We start from the raw sequence: 20,609 nt of genomic DNA on the forward strand, positions 1-20,609 counted from the left end.
TGAGGGCATGTGAATGGTCTCAACTTCTTAGGTGGAGCAATTGCAAGGAAAGTCATGCTCAGCTCTTCATTCCCTCTCATCCCCAAACTGGAGCAAACTGTCAGTTTGTGGAGACTGCATATGCCGAAGGAGATGTGGGGGTTTGGAGATGCCTCAGTGCAGACAGTATCTTGAGAGAATTTAGCTCCTAAACTATAGTAAGAAACTTGGTGATCATGTGCCAAACTAGATTTTTGAAAGGGCATAGTTTGGACAAATTTGGACAGATTTTCAAGGGTACAACAGAATGGCACATCTGACATCTGGTTCATATCTCCCAAATGTCAGGGCTATAATCCAAATCAGAGATGCTAGAGTTTATCAGTGATAACTAAAAGATATTTTTCATAGATTGTTAGGGTCAGAAGGGACCTATTTAATCACTGAGTTTGACTTTCTGCTCTGGGCAGGAAAGAGCGCTGAGGTCAAGTGACCCCAGCCAGGTGCTTGTCTAACCTCCTCTTGAACACCTCCAAGGTAGGGGAAATCATCACCTCCCTTGGAAGTCTATTCCATATTTTGCCAACCCTCACCATACAGAATTTCTTTCTGATGTCCAATCTAAATCTACTCTGGATTCAGTACTCTAGTTGTGGCCTCGCTAATGCTGCATAGACGGGAAGAATCACCTTCCTAGACCTGCTCGTGATGCACCTGCTAATGCAAGACAGAATCCAGTTAGCCTTACTTATTACCTCATCACATTGGCAACTCCTGTTCATTTTTGCGTTGACTATGACTCTGAGATCCCATTACACTGCTGTGCTACATAGAATGGTACTTTCCAATCTATAGGTGTATTGGTGTTTTTTTCTCCCCAGCTGCAGCACCTTACACTTATCTTTGTTAAATTACAACGTTTAGGTGTGTCATTCCTTTATTGGGTCTACCCATGGAGCACTAAGGCAAAAGGCATAGCTTTTCCTTCAGTTATAAACACCTAAAAGGGGTATTAAATTAAAAAATAATAATAATATTTTAGGAACATATAACCGTGAGCAGATATATTGCATGTCTGTTTACACTGAAATAGCAGCTTTACATTAGTTAATTCAAGCATAAAGCTGGCACAACCGACGTGGCTCGTTTTGCCACTTCATCCAAGCTTCCTTAAGGCAGAGTGAAGAACTAGATCAGAGGGGGACCAAAGCAACTGAAATTCTTCTGCCCGCTCCTGGCCTACATTCAAGCTGCGCCTCCCCACCGTCTTCCTCATCTCTCCTTCATACCAGACAGATGAACAGGCAGACAAACAGACTGCCTTTCTTCTTTAGCATAACCAAAATGTGAAAACATGGGTTATCTATTGCTAAAATGCTCCATACTGCACTTCAGGTAGAGGGTTACATATAGGATAAGGTTTTTTCAACCTTCAGCTGAGAGAAAAATCAGTATGCTAGCCAAATTTGGAATAGCCACTGTGGGCCCAACTGACAAGAACAACCATCTTTATGAAGCTTATCAGAGGTCACACAGCAAATGGAATCTATGAATGGCAGTCAAAGTAACATGGTTTTACCCCAAATTCCACTGGAAATATGACTTCAAGGGCTCCATAATATCAAGAAAACTGAGAATAAATAAGATCTGCCTACCACCATTCTTAAGATGAGAGTGTTATTAATAAAATTGCAATTTTTTTTCCTATGCAAAAATTTTTCTTTTCACTAGAGGCCTACTGAGTTAAAAAAAACCCACAAAAAAAAACCCTTCTAGAAATGTGGAAGCTCTTACAGACCTTTAACTGTAGAATAAAAGCCCTAATGGTCACAACTATTATTCATTCTTCCCAGGAGAAAGAAACCTTTTCTTTCTCTCTTTAAAGTAAGAAAAAGAATCTCATTTTAAAACAAAGAAAGATTATTTGGAAGAGGTTTCTGGGTATTTTACACAGTTCTGTGTTTTGCAAGCTAGAAAGATGTATGCATTCCAATAGAGCATACTAAGGCCAGTATTCCATGTCATTCGCACCTCAATACTACAAAACTTAACAGGAAGTGACTGACAGAGTGAGTGAGAGAGTGACTCTGTGTGTAGAAATAACAGGCTTTCCTATTACAGAAATCTATTTCCTTCTCATCAGTCAGGATTCACTTGCTTGGTTTGATGTTAGTTAATATTTACCTTTTTTCCCACTCTCTTGCCGATGTTCCATTTGCTCAGAGAATGATACAGAAGCCCTCGGCGCCCCCCCTCCCCCCCCCCAAAAATATCACAGACCATAAATGGACATATTCTAAATAGTGACAGGTGAAGGGAATTGCAGTCCAGCTGTGTTACCGCCACATGTGTGAAACAACTAGATTAGGCATCAATATGTCAAATTACCCATTGTATTAGAGGGCTGTAATCCAGTGGATTCATACCTCTTTACACCAGAACAGGATTTAGCATAATGTTGATCAGGAAAAAAAAGATTATAAAATGAGCAAAAGTTATTTCTCACATTACTAATATCATGAAGAGTTCATTTTGATTTCTATATACATATTTTCATGACTGAGAACCAATAATGCTTCATGACAGTATGTAAGTGGTGGTTCTGAGTAATGGATCTATCACAAATCCCTTTGAGGTTGAAACAGGAGTTAAGCAAGGCTGCAGCATTGCTCCAACACTCTTTTCAATACTCTTTGCTGCAATGCTACATCTGACCTAACAAGTTTCCAGCCAGACCAGAACTGAACTACCAAATGCAGGCTGTTTAACCTCAGATGACTTGATGCCAAAGCCAAGATCATCCTGGCCTCAGTCACTGAACTGCAGTTTGCTGACAATGCTGTACTGTGTGCTCACTTGGAAGCAGACCTTCAGGAAATCACTGATGTGTTTACTGAGGCATACAAGAAAATGGGATTGATGCTTAACTTTCAGAAGACTAAGAAACTTCACCAACAAGTTCCTAATGAACAGTCCCCAGCTCTGGTAATCCAAATCCACAGTGAGACTGCAAAATGTTGAGTATTTCCCGTACCTCACATGTCACCACTCACAGAAGGCTGACATCAACAAAGAAATTCAACATCACCTCAAATGTGCAAGTGCAGCCTTTGGACTCCTGAAGAAACAGGTATTCAAAGATTGCAACATCAGATCCAAAACCAAGTTCATGGTTTATCAAGCAGTTATGATCCCCACCTTGCTGAACAGAGCTGAGACATGGACAACATACAGGATACATCCGTAGCAGATTGACCTTTTTTGGAGCTTGGGTTGAGTTCCAGGATCAAGGGTCTGCTGTTTGATTGGTGGAGCCCACCCATCAATCTGGAGGCAGTACAAGGGAAACAATGCCCTGCCCTTTTCTGAAGGGAGGGAGCAAGAAGCAGCTGGACCTGAATTGGAACTGCACCAGCCAGGTCTGGAGAACTTCAGGGGTGGAGCCCCTGAAGAGTATAAAGGAAGCATGTTCATCAGGCTAGGGAGAGACATTGAGGGATGCCAAGGAGAGAGAACCTCCAGAGACAGCTGTCCTCGGGACCCTGCTTGAAGTTCAGTGGTGCATGAATCGGCACACAGGGATCAGGCTCTAGGAACTGCTCAAGGCGGCTGGAGCCTGTGAATCCGGCAAGTGGCTGGACAGTCGGTGTGGAGATTGGCACACAGAGAGCTGGCCCTGGGAGCAACTTGAGGCTGCGCGGGCCCCATACAGTATGCAGATTGGCACATGGAGAGCTGGCCCTTGGAACAGTTTGTGATTGCTCAGGCCTCACCTGGTGCGTGGGTCGGCACACTGAGGACCCACCTGGGAGCAGCTCGTGGCTGCTCAAGTTAACTCCAGCCTTAGGCTGAGTTACCGGAGCCCCACAGTGCAGCTCCACTTTTAACTAAAAAAGCCCCGGTGCCCAGAACAGGGCCTGGGAAAGGGAGGACCTCAAGTGTGAGACTGGGGAGCCAGAGCCTATAAGGGTTCAGCTCCCACGAGAGAGAGAGAGCCCTGGGCTGCCCAGTGCGGGCGCCAGGCCATCAAGGAAAGCTGAAGGCGCTGCTGGAGAGATGCTCTTTCTCGGGATTGGCCTCCAGGGGATGAGCTTTGGCTGCTTCAAGGAGGAAGTGTGAGTTTCTGGGGAAGTGGGTGCCACGGGGGAGGTGGGCACAGGAAAGGAGGGTCCGCCAATTCCACCCTCCATTGTGAGAGGGGTATGCCCACATATCAGGGCCCTAAAGGGGAGAGGCTCCAAGAAAATCCTTTGGGGAGGTACTGAGTGCACTCCCTATTTTGGGTTATTGTTGTTGTATCAAGGTCTATATAGCTATGGGTATTTTTTAAGGAAGTTTATATGGTTTATATAGTCTCAATGTGTTAATATGTAGGTCTAGAAAATATTATTAACTTTTTTGGGTTATATAAGTTGAGTCCCCATAAGTGTTTATCATGTTGTAACCTTAACTATCTTGTTCAATGTATTATTATATATGCTGTAAGTTATATGGTTTATGTTAATAGTGGGATATTATGTGTAGTGACATATGCTAAGGTCTATTATAAATATTTCATGTTGTATCTTATGCATTTATTATAGTAATACATTGTATATAGTTAAGCACTCAGTCTTGGCCTGGCTCTGTAGAGAGGAGAGGGAACTGCTCTAGTAGCCAGGCCCTCCATCAGCACCCTGCCTAACCCCCACCACTGTCATTGGAGAACAGGGTACCCCCTGCCCCCAGGTGTTGTTATGTTTTGTTAGTTATGTTTATGTTAATAACTACCCGGGCTACACATCTAAAATTGTTGGACAAGTACCATCAGTGCTGCCTGCAGAAGATACTTTCAATCCAGTGGGAAGACAGACATTAGTGTCCTCCTGCAAGCAAACATCATGAGTACTGAAGCAATGATCATTTGAAATCAATTTTGTTGAGCCAGCCATGTCATCTGACTCCGGATTCCCAAAGCAAGTTTTATTCTCCCAGCTCAGCCAAGGCACACACTCAAAAGGAGGGCAGAGAAACTGCTTCAGGGATGTCCTCAAGGACAAGTTAAAAAATGTAACATCAATGTCAACTCATGGGAAACCATTGCCCAGGACTGCCCCAAATTGGGAAAGAGTCTGCTGCAGGGATCTCAGTACTCTGAAAACTCATGACAGCAACAGGAGATGAAAAAGCATGAGTGACAGAAACAGCATGTCACAGACCAAACCAAGAGTCCAGCACCACACACCCCAGAGAGAAATATACGAGCTGCAGTTAAGTCTGTTGATCCTGTATAGGCCTCATCAGCTATCTTTGGACACATAGAAAAGACAATCATAGAAGACAATCATCCTTGACTGCAAGGGATTGCCAAAGAAGAAATATTTCCATAGATTGATTTTCATAATTTAAAATTTGTATTTATTTTTTTTTTATATCAAAACATAACTAAATAACAGGAGGAAGAGATAGATTAGCTCTAACAGAGAAGCACTTGCATGAGTAATGCAGGCTTTCTTTGAAATGCCTGTCAGGAAACTTTTCAAAAAGCAACCTGAACATGCCCAGTAGTGTGATAAGCAGATAATGTATCCATTTTAAGAATGTCAATGAGACCCTCAGTACTTCTTGTCCAAGACCCTCTTGAACATACTCAACTGAGAAATGGTGATATCCAGCAGCCATGTTAGGTGTACCACACTTGCTCAGTGGAGGAACTATAACCCTAGCAACCAGTTTCTATACATACAGGGGAGACCATGATATATGCTCAGTACAGCTATGCAAAATGGCTCTGTTTTGATCTGGTTTTAGATCTGGCTGTTTCAGAGGACAGCGATTTGTTTTGGTGTTTCAGATCACTGTCCTGTTTTGGTTCGGCGAAATCTGTTTCACTGATTTGGCTCCACCGAATCTCCCCAGAATCTGTTTCAAAGCCTAGCTGGGCAGGGCTTGGGGCCCCAGCAGGGAGCAGGATGGGGATGTGGGTGGCTTATCCAGGGGAGGGCCACTGCCCTCCATGTAGGCAAGGAGACCCTCCCACACAGATCTCTGATCCCTGAAGAATCAGGTCACATGGCAGGGACCTGCAATGCCCTGGCATGAGACTTGGCTCCTCAGGGAGCAGAGATCCATGTTGAGAGTCTCCTAGCCACTGCTGCCCACCCCATGCAGCCCTGGATCTCTGCTCTCTGCAGAGCCAGGTCATGCAGCAGGGACCAGCACTGCCCTGCCACATGACCTGGCTCCACAGGGAGCAGAGATCCTTGCTGGGGATCTCCTCCCTGCCTCTGCCCACCCCGTGCAGCCCTGGATCTTTGCTCTCTATGGAGCCAGGTTGTGAGGCAGGGACCAGCACTCCCCTACTGTACAATCTGGTTCTTCAGGGAGCAGAGATCTGAACTGCAGTCTCCTTGCCACCCCTAGCCACCCCATGCAGCCCAAAGTGGCCAGGGTAGTGCGGGGGGGGAGGCGGGGGGAGGCAGGCAGCAGCGGCCAAGAGACCCCTGGCATGGATCTCTGCTCCCTGTGGAGTCGCATAGAGTGGCAGGGTAGCAGCATACAGTTGTTTCCCTGCAAGCCTGGCTCCGAAACTCCAAAATTTTCTTAAACATCTTCAAAATGTTTTGGATGCCTCATTTCATTTTTGAGATATTTCTGAGTCTTCCATTTTGATTCAGATTCAGTTTTTCAGGCACCAAAACAGCCCAAAACATCTCCAAAATGAAACAGCTGCTGAAATTTCGCACAGCCCTAATGCTCAGTTCTGCCAGGTATCGCTGCTAAAAAAAGAGAGCACGTTTCTATCAGGGAGTGAACACAGTAGCAAGCTTATCTGGCAGAGATAAGCTTTAATGTTAAAATGGAACTTAAATTTAGGCTCTAACCATACAATTATACACAACATAATTTCAGTGTCATTAAAGTCACTACTGAACTGAGTAGGACTACTGAAGTGAGTAGGTTTTTTTTAGATGAAAATTTCCTGGAACTTCAAATAAAATGGTTAAATAAAAATGCAATGTAATGTCTAAACCATAAATAAAATGTTTGGTGAGGCACTACTCTATTGTGTGTCCTAAGAGCCATTAGCATTTTAAAAAAGCAGACCAAAACTTCAATGACACAGTAATATTAACAGTGTATTTTGATGTGTTACTTAAGCAAATAAATGATATTGTGTGTATCATATGTTATAAAATGAAAAATCTTCACAATGCAAACACTTCTACCAGGGATAGTGCTTCCTCCCAGGGTGAGTACCATTGCTTGTCCACAACAGCAATTATTTTCTACTATATTTCTTCCTGATAACCCCTCTGACTTCTTATCAATGAATGTTCAATCTGTCATTTCATGCAAAGTCCTAAGGAGGTATATTATATATACTCATGAAGGAGTGGAGGGAGGGTTGAGAGGAAGAGAAAAAATTATTAATATTGCTGCAACATAAATGTATTTCTGCCATTTACTTCAGTGTCTTTTTGAAGCCACAGAATGATCACAAAAAAAACAGCTCTTACCATGGCAACTGGGTAGTGCTCTATTCCATCCAGGCCTTCCATCATCTCCCATAATGCAGGTTAGTGTAGAATATCCTTGAAGAACATAACCTGCATCACAGTAATAAGTAACTGTTGACCCCAATTTATAATCCATTCCAAGTCTTGTGCCATTCATTATATTCCCAGGATCAAAGCAGGACTCACGTAGCTTTGCTGTGAAGGAAAGAGAATGCAAAACAATGTTGAAGATACCTTGAAGTATTAAAATAGTTCCCCCCTCCCCAAGTGGTTCTCCAAATTTGTAGACAACTATCATTTCTTCCTTTTATACTTCAGATGTTTTGTTTCTCTGATCTTTTCTACAGTTTAGGAGGACGGGACACAGTCCTCTATAACATTCAACAGGTTACTTTTTCTAACGTTTCCTCTACAGAGGAGCTCATTAGGTCCACCTCCAGAAAAGAATTCACAAATCAAGACCTGAATAAGAATCTAATGTGTGGTGTTCCGAGGACAGTTAAAAATGAAACATCATTGTTGATTGATTGAAAATTCAAAAACCAATTTATAATCAAGTAAGACATGTAGATAATCAGCATTTCAGGACTTGTTCAAAATCAATGAATGGTTAACTGCTGTCTACAAACACCATTTTTAAAGCAGCATATTTTCCTTGTATAAACCTATTTTGCTCATTATATTACTTGATAAGAAAATACTCTATTATCTATTATTTATTTCATTTTAATAACATTCAAAGCCATCTTCACAGATGTGTGTTATGCTTCTCTTTTTCCTTGCATAGTATGTATAATAAAATATTTAATTCCATCGATACTGCAGGAAGGAAGCATACTCCATGTAAATACCAGCTCAGTAATTTTAAATAGCAACAATGAGATTCAACGGGAAGAAAGTGCATGCACAATTTCCATTGTAATTGCATTTTTTAAAAAGTGCATGATATTAAACAATAGCACAATGAAGAAACAAACAGATGCATGTTGTGGCTTAGGGGTGTGGAGGAACTAAGAATGTTACTCGAGTCAATAAAACAGAAGAAACCTCACTCAATTATAATAATTAAGCATTTCTTCCCTCCTTCCCTCCCCTTACAAGAATTACAAAGAGATAAACATTGTGAATATAAGCTTGTTATAGCTGCATGAAAACACACAAACCTGAACTATATAATTTACCCTATTTAAATTCCATCTGACAAATATTATCAGAATCACACAAATGATCTGAATGGTTCTTCACAAGTGAAAAACACCAAGACAACAAATAACAATAGTGTAGCTATCCATAGGCAGTATGTATTCAAAGTACTCATTCAAAAACGCTGTATTGCAATGCTAATAGGATCATAATGTCTCCACAAAGATGAGGTGGGATGTCTCAGGAAGTGCAATATATTATCAGCAAATGAGAAGAGAATGCCACAAGCACAATGAAAATTGTTCTAATGAGAATTCAGTAGTTTGAAGATACAATTTATGGTATGTCAGTAAAACACCATATCAAACTTGAAAAGCCTAAGGGGCCCCCTCAGGACAAACTATAATGTTTTGCAGTTGTTTAAGAGTGTTGTTAGTTTAAAATTCCACACTCAACGGGATGGCGTGAAAGCCCATAAAAAATGGAAATGGTTCCATGGACTTCTACAGTCTCTGGATGGGGCCCTGCAACAAATCACTCTGTCCCTTTTAGAGGGGACATTCTGCCCTGTTGAGAGATTCCAGCTGCTGGGCATTTAGTTAGGCAGGGAGTGTTCCTTTAGGAGCTTTACAAAGCTCCTAGAAGAGTAACCAAGACAGAAGGGAGCAAGCTGTGAACACAACAGCTTGCTGTGAGGAGGGGACAGACTGCTGTACTGGGACCAGAGCCAAAGGACTCTCCCCCTAGTCCCTAGGATAAGACAGAAGGGTTTGGTTTGTTTACTTGTTTGTTGCTTAAAGGCTGTGGTTGAGATTACATGTTATAATTAGATCATGTTAAAAACACTTAAAACTTGAATGATCACACATTAAGGTGCATTAGCAAGTGCTAAGTGCCCTTGACAAGAATACCCAATTACCTGTGAGGGCACATATCTCACAAGAAAACCAGTTTCTCTCTCCAATCTCTGTTTTAATCCTCAAAGGGAATTTTCAAAACACCTCTCACTGATGAGCCTACAAACTTCACTTCATCAGCCTCCTGGATACAAAAATTATGGACTAAATATAGACATTGGATTTATGACACATTATAACCTGCCTAACAACTGACTCCACAGGTACCTCTCCACTGTTTACCCGCTACATTCATCCTCCTTCTCCACCCCCCCAGTCTTTTTCTCACCCACTGAATCCTCAATTTACATCTTCACTGGCTGGCTCTCCTGCATACAAACCAGTCTCTGGAATGGAAGAAAAAAGGATTAAGGGGGATTAAGGGAACCTGGGGGAGGACGTCATAAGGAAAGACACTGAGGAGGAGCAGGATTGGAGAGGGAAAGAGAGAGAGGGGGGAGTGGATGGGTGGGAAGCTGCTGGGCTGCTGCTTCCTCTGCCCCCCAAATTGCCACCTCAACCCCCAAATTGACCCCTTCACCTGCACATCAGTCCCTTCCCACTCCAGCTGCCACCTCTGACTCTACCCTGGATCACCTTTGCTGCCTTGATGAGCTCAAGAGTGGCTGAGATGCTGGTGGAAGAATTCCCACTCTCAGCCTGCTCCTGAGGTGCCTGAACACTATGCTCTCCAGTGCACTCAGACACAGCCCCTATGGAGCCCTGCAGCTGAAGGGGAAGCAGGGCCGGCAAGTTGCTGCCAGGGAGCTGTGAGGCCTAGTGGGGGTTGGATCCCTGTGCACGGGAGTGGCATAGGCTCTAAGAAGCCTGGGAACCCCCTCCCATCACTGATGCCTCCACTCTTGGGATGACTGGGGAGGAAGATCAGCAACCTGGGGGTGAAGGAGCTAATGAGGGGGTGGAGAGTGATCTGGGGGTGGAGGGAACAATTACAGGATGCAGAGAGATCCCAAGGCTGATGAGAGCAATGGAGTGATTTGAAGGAAGGGAAAAGTGATCCAAGTGGCATGGGGGGGTCCCTCCACATTTCCTCCCTGGCCTATACTGTGGCTAGAGAGCCAGCAAGCAGGGCAGGCTTGGAGCCTAGTTGCACCCCATGTCACATTCCTTCTTGCCAGCCCTCTAGCAGCAGGTCTGACTCATGCACAGTAGAGAGGGTATTAACCCTGAATGCGTAATTAATACCTAGAACTAGTTAACCTTGGCATAGACTAATATTTGTTAGAATTATCACTTGCTAGGAGGACTGGCTGAGATACTTCTCAGGAAGCAAAGCCTGCCTAGAGAAGCAAGCAGGCTAAGCAACCCACTTAAAAGTCCCACTCTGCCTTTGATAGTCTTAGAGTTCAACATTTCACTTGATAGTAAGTCATCCTTGAAAAATGAATAAAAATTAAAGTACACACATCTACTTGACATGGAAACAATTTAACTATCAAGAAGGATAAAAAAAGTAATAATATGACTCGTAAATATTACCTGTGATTAGTTGTATTTGAGGATCTTTGTTGAATATCATTTTTGTGTATTTGACCAGAAAATAAGAATATCTAATGTCCTTCTCTGTCTGCTGAAGAGTTCATCCTAGAACACTGGATTTCAAAAGTAATTCCACACACTAAACTTCAATTCTCTTCCAGCAAAGAAACACAGAAGAACAAAGCAGCCTTCTGGTTAGCAACACATGCCAAAGCACATCATCCCACTGCTTCACTCTGGGACAAATTTAAGGCACTAGCTCTTATTCTAAAATGCCTAATTTATATGCAAGACTTCCTTATTCTAATCATGCCTCCTTGGAAAGCTAGAAGAATCCAGATAGCTGTGTATATATCAGATCAGACATACACCCACAAATCTGGAACTCAGTTCTCGAAGAGAATAGCATGGCCATAAAACCAAGAAAGGTAAAACTGTAATGAAAACCTGACTTTGCCACAACACCAAAGTCCACTCTTTTTCCCTAATGAAAATACAGAGGGGAAAAAAAGTGTTTTGTGCAGATTCCATAACGCTAGAAGATGCTTATATATTATAGAGATAAGGATTCATAAAACATACGAGCAAAATGAGGTGGAATAATTTACTACATATGGAACGTAAACCCAATGGTTACAGTTGTTGAATTGCTAGAATGTGTGTATGGGCACAGCAGGAGGAGGGGGCAGGACATTTCATCACAGCATGTATCTGGTGAAACACAGTTATTTTCCCTACTCAAAAGATGTAATTAGTGATAGATCCCCAGAATTGTTGATTGAATACTAAGGTATTGTAAAACAGAGCTTTTTTAATTGAACTGGATTTAAGCATAAAGCATTAAACTGCTGGTACCTTCAATTTACAAATTCAGTCTCAAAATAGCAAAAATCAAGCTTTAAGATATGAAAAATGGTATCAGTTAATATGAAATAACAGGGGCCACATGAAGTTTTACAACATACCTGGAACTCTTGTCACATAAAAATGTAGTGGGCCATTCTGAGATTCTGTTTCTCAGTAGTAGCCAGGACTGTGGACACAAATTCAGAGATACCACACATCTGAACTTCTGGGCATTTATACACATACTCCAAATGTGGGGACACTTTCTCTCAGAGTGTCTCATGTATCAGTGTCCCCGCACTGAAAAATGGCAGCAGGGGTGCTTTAGCTAAAGCTCATTGAATGAGTTTTAGTTAAAGCACCCCGCCACCATTTTTCAGTGTGGGGAAGCTAATTCACGAGACACTAGTCTGCTGGAGCATGGTAATTACCATGCTCCAGCAGATTCAATTGATCAAGTCTGCTCCAATACACTGTAATTACAGTCCTCTGTTTTCAGACTTGCAGCACTTACCAGCTTCTCTCTGCGTGTTATGATACACTAATTTAACAACCATTGGCGATGAGTAGAGGGTACATGTGGGTGCACGTGCACCCCCTGAGATTGGCGGTGAACCTCCTGACAGTGGCTGCCACCAATGATGTCAGCGGTGCCTGCGGCTGGTCATTGCTCACCACACTGCCCCCCTTTCCCCCCCACACTGCCAACATTACTGTGGCCTTCTGCTGACAGCCGATGCTCAGCCCACCCTTGCTGCAGACATCAAGTCAGCATGGCCACCTGTGGACAGTCCCCACTTGCCACCACCATGCCCCTGCCACTGCCTGTAGGCGGTCACTGTACCTCCCCCCCCAGCCTTGGGAGGCATGGAGCGTTTATGGTAACAACCTTACAACAACAAACAAATTCATGATGCATTTGATTAAAGATTTTTAGAGCTTCCTCTGATTAAATTCTGGGAACCCTTTACTGCTGACAGAAATAATCCTGCATCTATCTACCGCTGACAGAAATAATCCGGCATCTATCAAAGAACTACCTAGAAGGTGGGACAAGGAACCCAAGATAGCAATCAAGGAATATGGCCTGGTAACACTGACGAGAATGAGACCTTAAGGTCAGTGAAATGCTCCTTTAGGGAGATAGCTGTGTGGCTGATGGTATGGGTTACTCTCTCTCTCTTAGATAGTTAAAGGCAAAGATGTAGGAGCTTTTAGGGGAATGTTTAGGAGCTCTGTTCAGAATTTGGGGTCTTTCAGTAACATTCATGAGCAGATCTCAAAATACTAAAAGATGTGATGGCTTTCTAGATGAGGATAGAACAATAATGTATGGCAACATACTGGGACTGTACTTGGAAACAGAAAGGAAGAAAAAAGTGTTAAAAAAATCCAAGCAAAAATACAATAAATCTCCCTGATAACAATCACGTTAAATGATACCATAAATTTGAACTATCTGGCATATCAAGGGTTATGAACTGTACCTGGAATCTTGCTCACACGAGCTAGTAAAGCAATGGACATGTGGATAGAGCTTAAAGTCCAAGTTAGCTCAACTCATCAGTGGCAAATCAATTGCATCTATTAATGGCTTTATCCTGTGCTATCCATCGCACTTCTCTGTGTGTCTTGAGTGTTGTTTTCAGATTGGCTGTTCTGAATTCAAACTAACTAATGCAATAAGAAAAGACCTAATACAGAGCTGGCATAGGTTATACTGGAGCCAGTTAACTGGATTTCCTAGCTTCAGATGTTCCCTGCCTGGTCTCACATTAGACCCACAAGTAAAAGAGTGCAGGTCTATTACAACTGTATCTTTGGAGAAAAGATATTTGGTTTATAAAATACTGTATTAAGAGTTTTCAAAAGTGTGATTACAGCTCTTTGTTCTGGTTAAATAAAAGATTTGCTATTTCAAATGCCATATTTATGTTATCTTCACTTTTTTTTAAATTACAGAATGACTCATTCACACCAAACTATGGTAACCTTGAAGAACAACAGGCATTTGTAGCAGGGAAAAACAATTCAAGGAAGATTAGAAAAAAAAGTAGTTTGATACTCATCCCTTTAAAACAAATTAGCTATTTTATCATTATACTTTGAATTAGTTTAGATACCACTAATTTGTTCTTTAGATAGTTTGCTTTGGATTTTGCATATTTATGTTTACAGGCTTAACCAAATTATAACCATATCTTTAAAAGATTAATCAGTGAATTGAAATTTAAATATCAGAAAGCTTTCCTAATGCAAATGGCTGACATAACTTTGTAGCAGTTACACTTATCTTAATCAATTTAGAATTGAAGGCAGACTAATACTATTGGTATGTTTTTGGTTCCTTTGCAATCTGTTTTATTAGTAATTTATTCAACAAGTAGACCAACTTCTTAACCCACAGAGTAAGGTACTATTCTGCCTAAGGAAGGGTATCAGAAATGGACCCACATTTAATAAGAAAATAATCAAAATTCTACCATAAAAATATATTATCTACTTGTTAATGCCCTTGTTTTCAAATATCAAATGAAATAATATTGTTAGGCAGAGCTGGCTTCAAAGGGAGTTGATACCATGTCAGAAAAAGAGGGTAAGGCAAATTTTGGAGTACACACAACTTGGGGAATAAAAATTACAGTTTTGTGAGTTTCACTGGTGATTTTCTACTATAATTAACGGTGGCAAATCACAATCCTCATTTTTACAGCTGGTGAGTCTTGAGATGCAGAGAAAATGAATCTTTATCTAAGGTCAAATACCAAGTTAATGATGAAGGTAAGATCAGAATTGATTACAAACTCTTAGGACCAACCCTACAGTCATTCTTTCTTAGATGCATGAGTAAAATGAAGGGTGATTTTAGATTTTAACAAAGGTTTTTTTCCACTTAATTTAAAAGAGAAGGTGAAACAATTAATTAGCCTTTCCAAGTCTCAGAGGTTTACAAGGCTTCCTCTGGTGGAAAAACTGACATACAACTTTTTCCTTCTGGACTGTTTTTTTTTTTCAAAAATTCACCTGTGTTACTTTTCCCCCCAAATTATCAACATTTTTTTTCTCCAGCACCCTTTCTGTCTACTTTAATCTTATTTTAAAGTAATAGTGTTAAATCTGAGAAAATGTTTTCATGAAAACATACAATGATTCTGATAACACAAGAATTTGTCTTAAAAGCAGGTCAGGCATAGAGAACTTGGGTTACCTTCAGAAGAAAAGACATTTTTTCAGAGGAAAAACACACATATACTCTTACAGGGTAAAGTGATCCTGCAAAACAGTCCTTTTTTTCCCATGCTTCACATACCATAATGAATTAACCTGTGGAACTTATTGCAATCAGAGAGCCTTGAGGCCAAAGTTTGACTGAAGTCAAACCAATGAAATGGAACTCATATGCTCCAAGCTCAATATTTTGTTCTCAAATAACTGCTTATATTACATTGCTGGATGAGTCATTCCTTTTCTTTCTTCTTAAGATCTCATTTGGGAATAAGTCTATTTTATTTCTCCCAAGCTTTCCATATCTAGTCTATTAGATTTTTTTGCTGAATTCTCAGAGGCAGCAGCCATGCCATTCTACCTCTTCTTATGCACTATGCGCTGCCTCCATCCTGAGTCTTATCAGCTGATTAGGCTCACTGCATGCCCCACACTGCTTCTTCTGCAAGCCCAGCAGCTTACCAGGCTCAGAGCATTGGCAGTATTCTCCCTGCTGCCACCACTGTGAGCCTTGTCAGCTGCAGGGCTGGCAGTGTGTGGTGCACCTGTGTGGCTGAGAGCCCACAAGTTGATGGGGCTCCCAGCCATAGGGGAGCACCTGGCCACAAGTTCAATTAATGACATGAAAACAACAAGGTACAAAGTTACTATACATTTTTTTTAGGAGTAACTTGTAGCTTGTTATTTGTTTTAGCTTGCCATTAATTGGTTGAACGGGTGGCTGGGTCATAATTTAAAGTCTGATTAACTGGTGAATCTCACCTTAAATGTAACATGTAGTTGGGGCCAAAGCATTAAAGGAGCAAGGTTTCTGACAGCATAGTGGGAGCAAAAGAAAACCAACCAATGTTTATGATAGAGCTTGATAAGTTTTTACAGTTATATACAATTGTCTGTAATAGCAGAGAACTGTTCCCAGTGACCTGGTAGATCCCTTCCAGTCCTATTTTTCTATATTTTTACTTTATAAGAAAACTAACAATGATGGTAGGCACAAAACTGAATCCAGGTTTGGTTTGAAAGTCCATAGGATTCTTAAGAGACTAATGCTTTCCTGAGGTCCCTGGCCACAGGAAGTACAGTGAGCAAAATAAACTGGATATGGATGTTGCCTTATTATTTCATACCCAGCAAGGGCAGTGAGTAGGAACTGTTCCCTTCAGAAGAACTCCGGGAAGCTGTTTGTGCCTAAAAATCCATCATCGCAGAAAATTCACCGCAGGGCCTGTGCCCCTGTGCTGCTTCTCAGCTTTGAATATCTAAGTGCTGCCTGTGTGCCTCTGTCACTCTTCAATGTACTTCTCAGGTTAAAGAGCAGGTGTTCACCTAGGGGTGACGAAGCTACAAAAAGTTGACAGTTTTGGAGTGAACCTATCTGGGCACAGTTCTAATGGAGTGAAAGACAGTATTTTGAAGACCAAGAACCTGCTCCTGTGGTGAAGTACAAGGGCCTCTGTGGTTTGGGAAATGTGACAAGCAGAGCGCACACTCTCTCTTTTGTGTCTTTCTGAATGTGTGCACTGATTTCTGAGGAAGTGGAAAGGAATACTTAGCCCAAAAGGCTTGTTATAAATTGGCTGTAATGTAATCTATGCAAGCATTCATCTATACCCAATAGGAGTCATAATCTTTTACTGGGTAAGTACATACTTGGTTTACACTGTGTGTTTTTGTTTCAAATACGACAATGCTATTCCTTTGTAAATTTATTAGCTTGGGAAAAATAGGTACTTTGAACTTCTACTGTTATGGCTTATACTGTTAAGATCTCAATGAGAGATTTATTATGGAATGGCATATAGAATATACTTGAAAATTATCTTTACTATTACATCATTGACCTAAAAGACTTAATATTTTTAAATCCGTTAAAACCTACTGCTTTTCATAGCTTTTAGGAATATGATCTGCTAGTATGTGAAAGGTCCTTACTATATTTTTCTTTTGGGTAAGGACCAGTAGCACTGTCAAATTACACTTGTTATTGTATCCTTTTGTCTTATAACTTGTAAACCAATGCTTTACCATGGTCCACAGGACTGTCCAATGGGCAGCAACTGCCAGGATGCCACTCCCCCTATTACTCCTTTTGTAGCTGAAATCTTTGGAGTCTCACTCCCTCCTCCAGCTTCTGCCCTGCTCCTCAAGTCCCAAACGTGGTAGAGAAAGGGTTTGCAGCCAGTGTAGAGGGAGGGCCTGAGGGTCCTATGTGGTACATGACCCCTGGCCAATCAGAAGATGGATATCCCTGTCCTACAATATGATTTCTTCTTTACAAATATGTTTCGAACATTTATATTAATAAAGAAATTCAAGTACAGGTACAGAAAAAAGAAAAAAATATATGACTTAATAGTGATCTAAACACATCAATATTTAACAAATTATTCACTGACTGACAGCAATAAATACATATAATGGACCAGTTTTCATACTCATACCCTGCATTACACCTGTTATATTGCCTTTCCTTATATTTATAAGGGTAAACATATTTTACCAACGTTTGTTCATAGGTAGTCCATAGAATATGGGGGATAGAGAAAAAGTGGGAAAGAAATACTGTTGTCTTTACCTTTATACTCCAGGTGGAAACCTGTAAAGCTAACGGATCCATCACTTCGAAAAGCCAGATGCATGTTGTTGGAGCTGCTTTCTATTCTCTCTGGCAACTTACTATCTTGAAAACTCCCAATGAGGGGGCTATTGCTGTCTGCTCCATCATAGATATAGAGAAAGTCATAATTTGGTTCTATACTGAAACTAAAAAACATTAAAAAGAATGGGAATATTAGATGGAGTATACTTGACATAATTTTTTTCATTCTGATCAGTTTAAATGAATATATCACAACATTATTTCTAAAAGGGAAAAATACTCATAATTATGAGATGTTCCTGCACTGACAATCTATGACCTTCTAGAGACTCTAGGGGTTAGTGGCAGTCCGCAGGTAACAAGAAAGGCTACCGCAATCAGACATCTAATGTCTCTTCTTTATTGTCCTAACTTGGATATGCTGTTTTTTAAAAAACTTTTGAGCATATTTTAACAAACTACTTTCTGTCCTTGCAGTGGCAGGACATTGGCTGCCATTACCTTGCTTTACCTGTGACAAACTAAAGGGTGTTTTATGTTTTGGGCATGAAGATGATTCTCAAAGGTTTTAAGAATAGGTTAGGCAAATAGTTGTCTATGATGGTGTAGATTGGGATGATCCTGTCTTGAGCAGGGGGTTGGAGTAAATGACCTCCTTGAGGTCCCTTTCAGCCCTACTTTTCTGTGATGCTATGATTCTCTTTGTTTGAAGATGGAGACTTTTTCTTGACCAGACAGACTTTCACATGCGTCCATATGTGAACAGAGATTTTAAAATGTTATTGGTGAAAGCAAGAGGCAAGACTTAATTTTCATCTGCATACTTTACTGCCTATATTTCCTTGGTTCACAACTAAGGAAATGTAGGTATTAAAGGCCTGATTCAACTCTGAGCTGGATGGGCCTTCTTCTGTAATGTAAAAAAGTTAAATATTCTTATGTGCAAGGGGTATGTGATGTTGTGAAGTGTTCAAAGATTTCTGAAGTGTTGTACTAATTTACATGACAGTGTTACAGATTCTGAAGTAATCAACAAGCCAACTAACTTACTAATGTTATCAATATAAATAGAAATTAATTTTCAGGATTGGTACTCTTACAGTGCATTCTGTTATGTGGAACATCAATTCAACTGGACTAAAATGACTTAATTTACTTTATTTCATTCATTAAGACATTCATAGATATTCTTACTAACAAACAGTTAACTTTATATTTGATATTATGACATAAATTACATCTACCTAAACTTAGTTCAACATGCAGTAGTTCAATGAATTTGTTTCTAAATCAAATGATTCATGGAGGTCTCTAAACAAGTTTTCTAAAAAGCTTGTATGTGACATAGCAGTTACTACTTTAAACTTAACAATATCTAATTTACTTGATAGCAAAATAGCCAATAAATCATCATTAGGGCAATATTTATGCCAAAAGAATATACATGAAACACATGACTAAATATCAAACCAAAGAAAAGAAAAAGTGTATCTTTCTTTGTAAAACATACAGTATAATGGGGCCTCAAAACCCAGTGGAGGTTTTGGGAAAAACAAATATATATCAGAAAAAGTTGCATATTTTTTTCTCCACAAAATTTCTCTGTACACTGATTTTCCTTTATGGATTACAAAATAGCATAAGCAGCAAGATTTCCTTTGCAAATTTTATTAATCTGCATTAAGTCCTGCATTATGATAAAGGGATTTAACAGCATTCAATAATCAGGACACTATTCACATGAGCTATTTTTTCTGTAATGACACATGCTAACGGAACAATATCTAAAGAGTATTTTGCTTTAATCTCATGCAACTATCTCCTAAGTAAGTTGTGTAACTGATAGTCCTCATCACTGAAGTACACTCTGGCAGATTAGGAAAAGCCCAGTAAAACATGTCACACTGCCATGCTAATTTTACTCTAGAGAGCACCTCTTTGAAGGCTCAGATCTGTAAAGGGCTGAGTACCACCCATTTCCACATTAGCCTGGAAGCTGGAAACTGAGGATATTCTGAAGTGCACAGAACTACTTAGTATTTCACCATATTGACCCCCATGTGTGCTAAATGCAATACCTATCTGACCCTTGGCATTTTTCCTGAGACTGCCAAATGGTAACTACTGCACAACTTCATATGCATTAGGTGCTGTCAGTTCATATACCATACAGATCCGAAAAGCTGCTGACACTAATTAAAAGTATCATCATTTTATAAATGAGAACCAAGTATCCGCTTACCTGATAAATGCTAATGATATAACATAGTCATTATTAACTGTGATAGTCCAATCACAGTCTCTGCTGTGAGGATAGGGATGAGGGAAGTTTGGTGAAAGAATAAAGCCAGATGAGCCTGTCAAGTTTCCTCCACAGGGGGCTATAAATGAAAGGAGGGAAAAACATGTAAATACTAAGCACCAGCAATCTGTTCACTGACATTCAGAATTCAGGAGTCCTCAAGAAGTTAAACAAGAAATGGTAAATTTCATGGAAGAGTTCACAAAGCTTTAATAGGAACACAAATTCAATTCACATTTCTGTTAAGACAATCTGCTAATTACCACAAAGTCAAGTATTTGTTACTAAACTTCATATCCTTTCAGGTCCTTCCCACAGCACAAGAATCAGAGCCTTTTTGAAACTGCTGTAAACTTTAAGAACATAATGGTTATCGTCATACAAACAGGCACAATAAGCATTGCATTTTGCTTCGAATTTCTATTACCAAGCATCATCAAAAGTGGCAGCATTTTTAATTGAAACAGGGTTCACCCAGGCTACGAATGCCAAGTCATGTATGTGTATTTCCAGCTGGTAGAGTTCCTCAGTAATTCAGTTTGACAGAACTTACACAAACTACACACAATAAAGGTATGCTGCTTAATTGCAGCTTGCAGGCATACAAAGAAAATGTCAGT

The 20,609-nt window shown here is 40.5% G+C and overlaps 1 protein-coding gene across 1 annotated transcript in view; it reads right to left on the reverse strand.

Moving 5' to 3' along the window:
* The window catches only part of CSMD3 (CUB and Sushi multiple domains 3), a 332,707-nt gene that overhangs the window by 295,193 nt on the left and 16,905 nt on the right, over positions 1–20,609 (reverse strand). The window contains exons 2-4 of the mRNA XM_019552043.1: positions 19,930–20,068; positions 17,664–17,851; positions 7,479–7,673 (exon numbers count right to left, since the gene is read on the reverse strand). Of these exons, the coding sequence (XP_019407588.1) occupies positions 7,479–7,673; positions 17,664–17,851; positions 19,930–20,068 (522 nt within the window). The remainder of the gene's footprint in view (positions 1–7,478; positions 7,674–17,663; positions 17,852–19,929; positions 20,069–20,609) is intronic.

Source organism: Crocodylus porosus, unplaced genomic scaffold (assembly GCF_001723895.1).
Source record: "Crocodylus porosus isolate Cpor-Errol unplaced genomic scaffold, CroPor_comp1, whole genome shotgun sequence".
Classification (NCBI taxonomy): Eukaryota; Metazoa; Chordata; order Crocodylia; family Crocodylidae; genus Crocodylus; species Crocodylus porosus.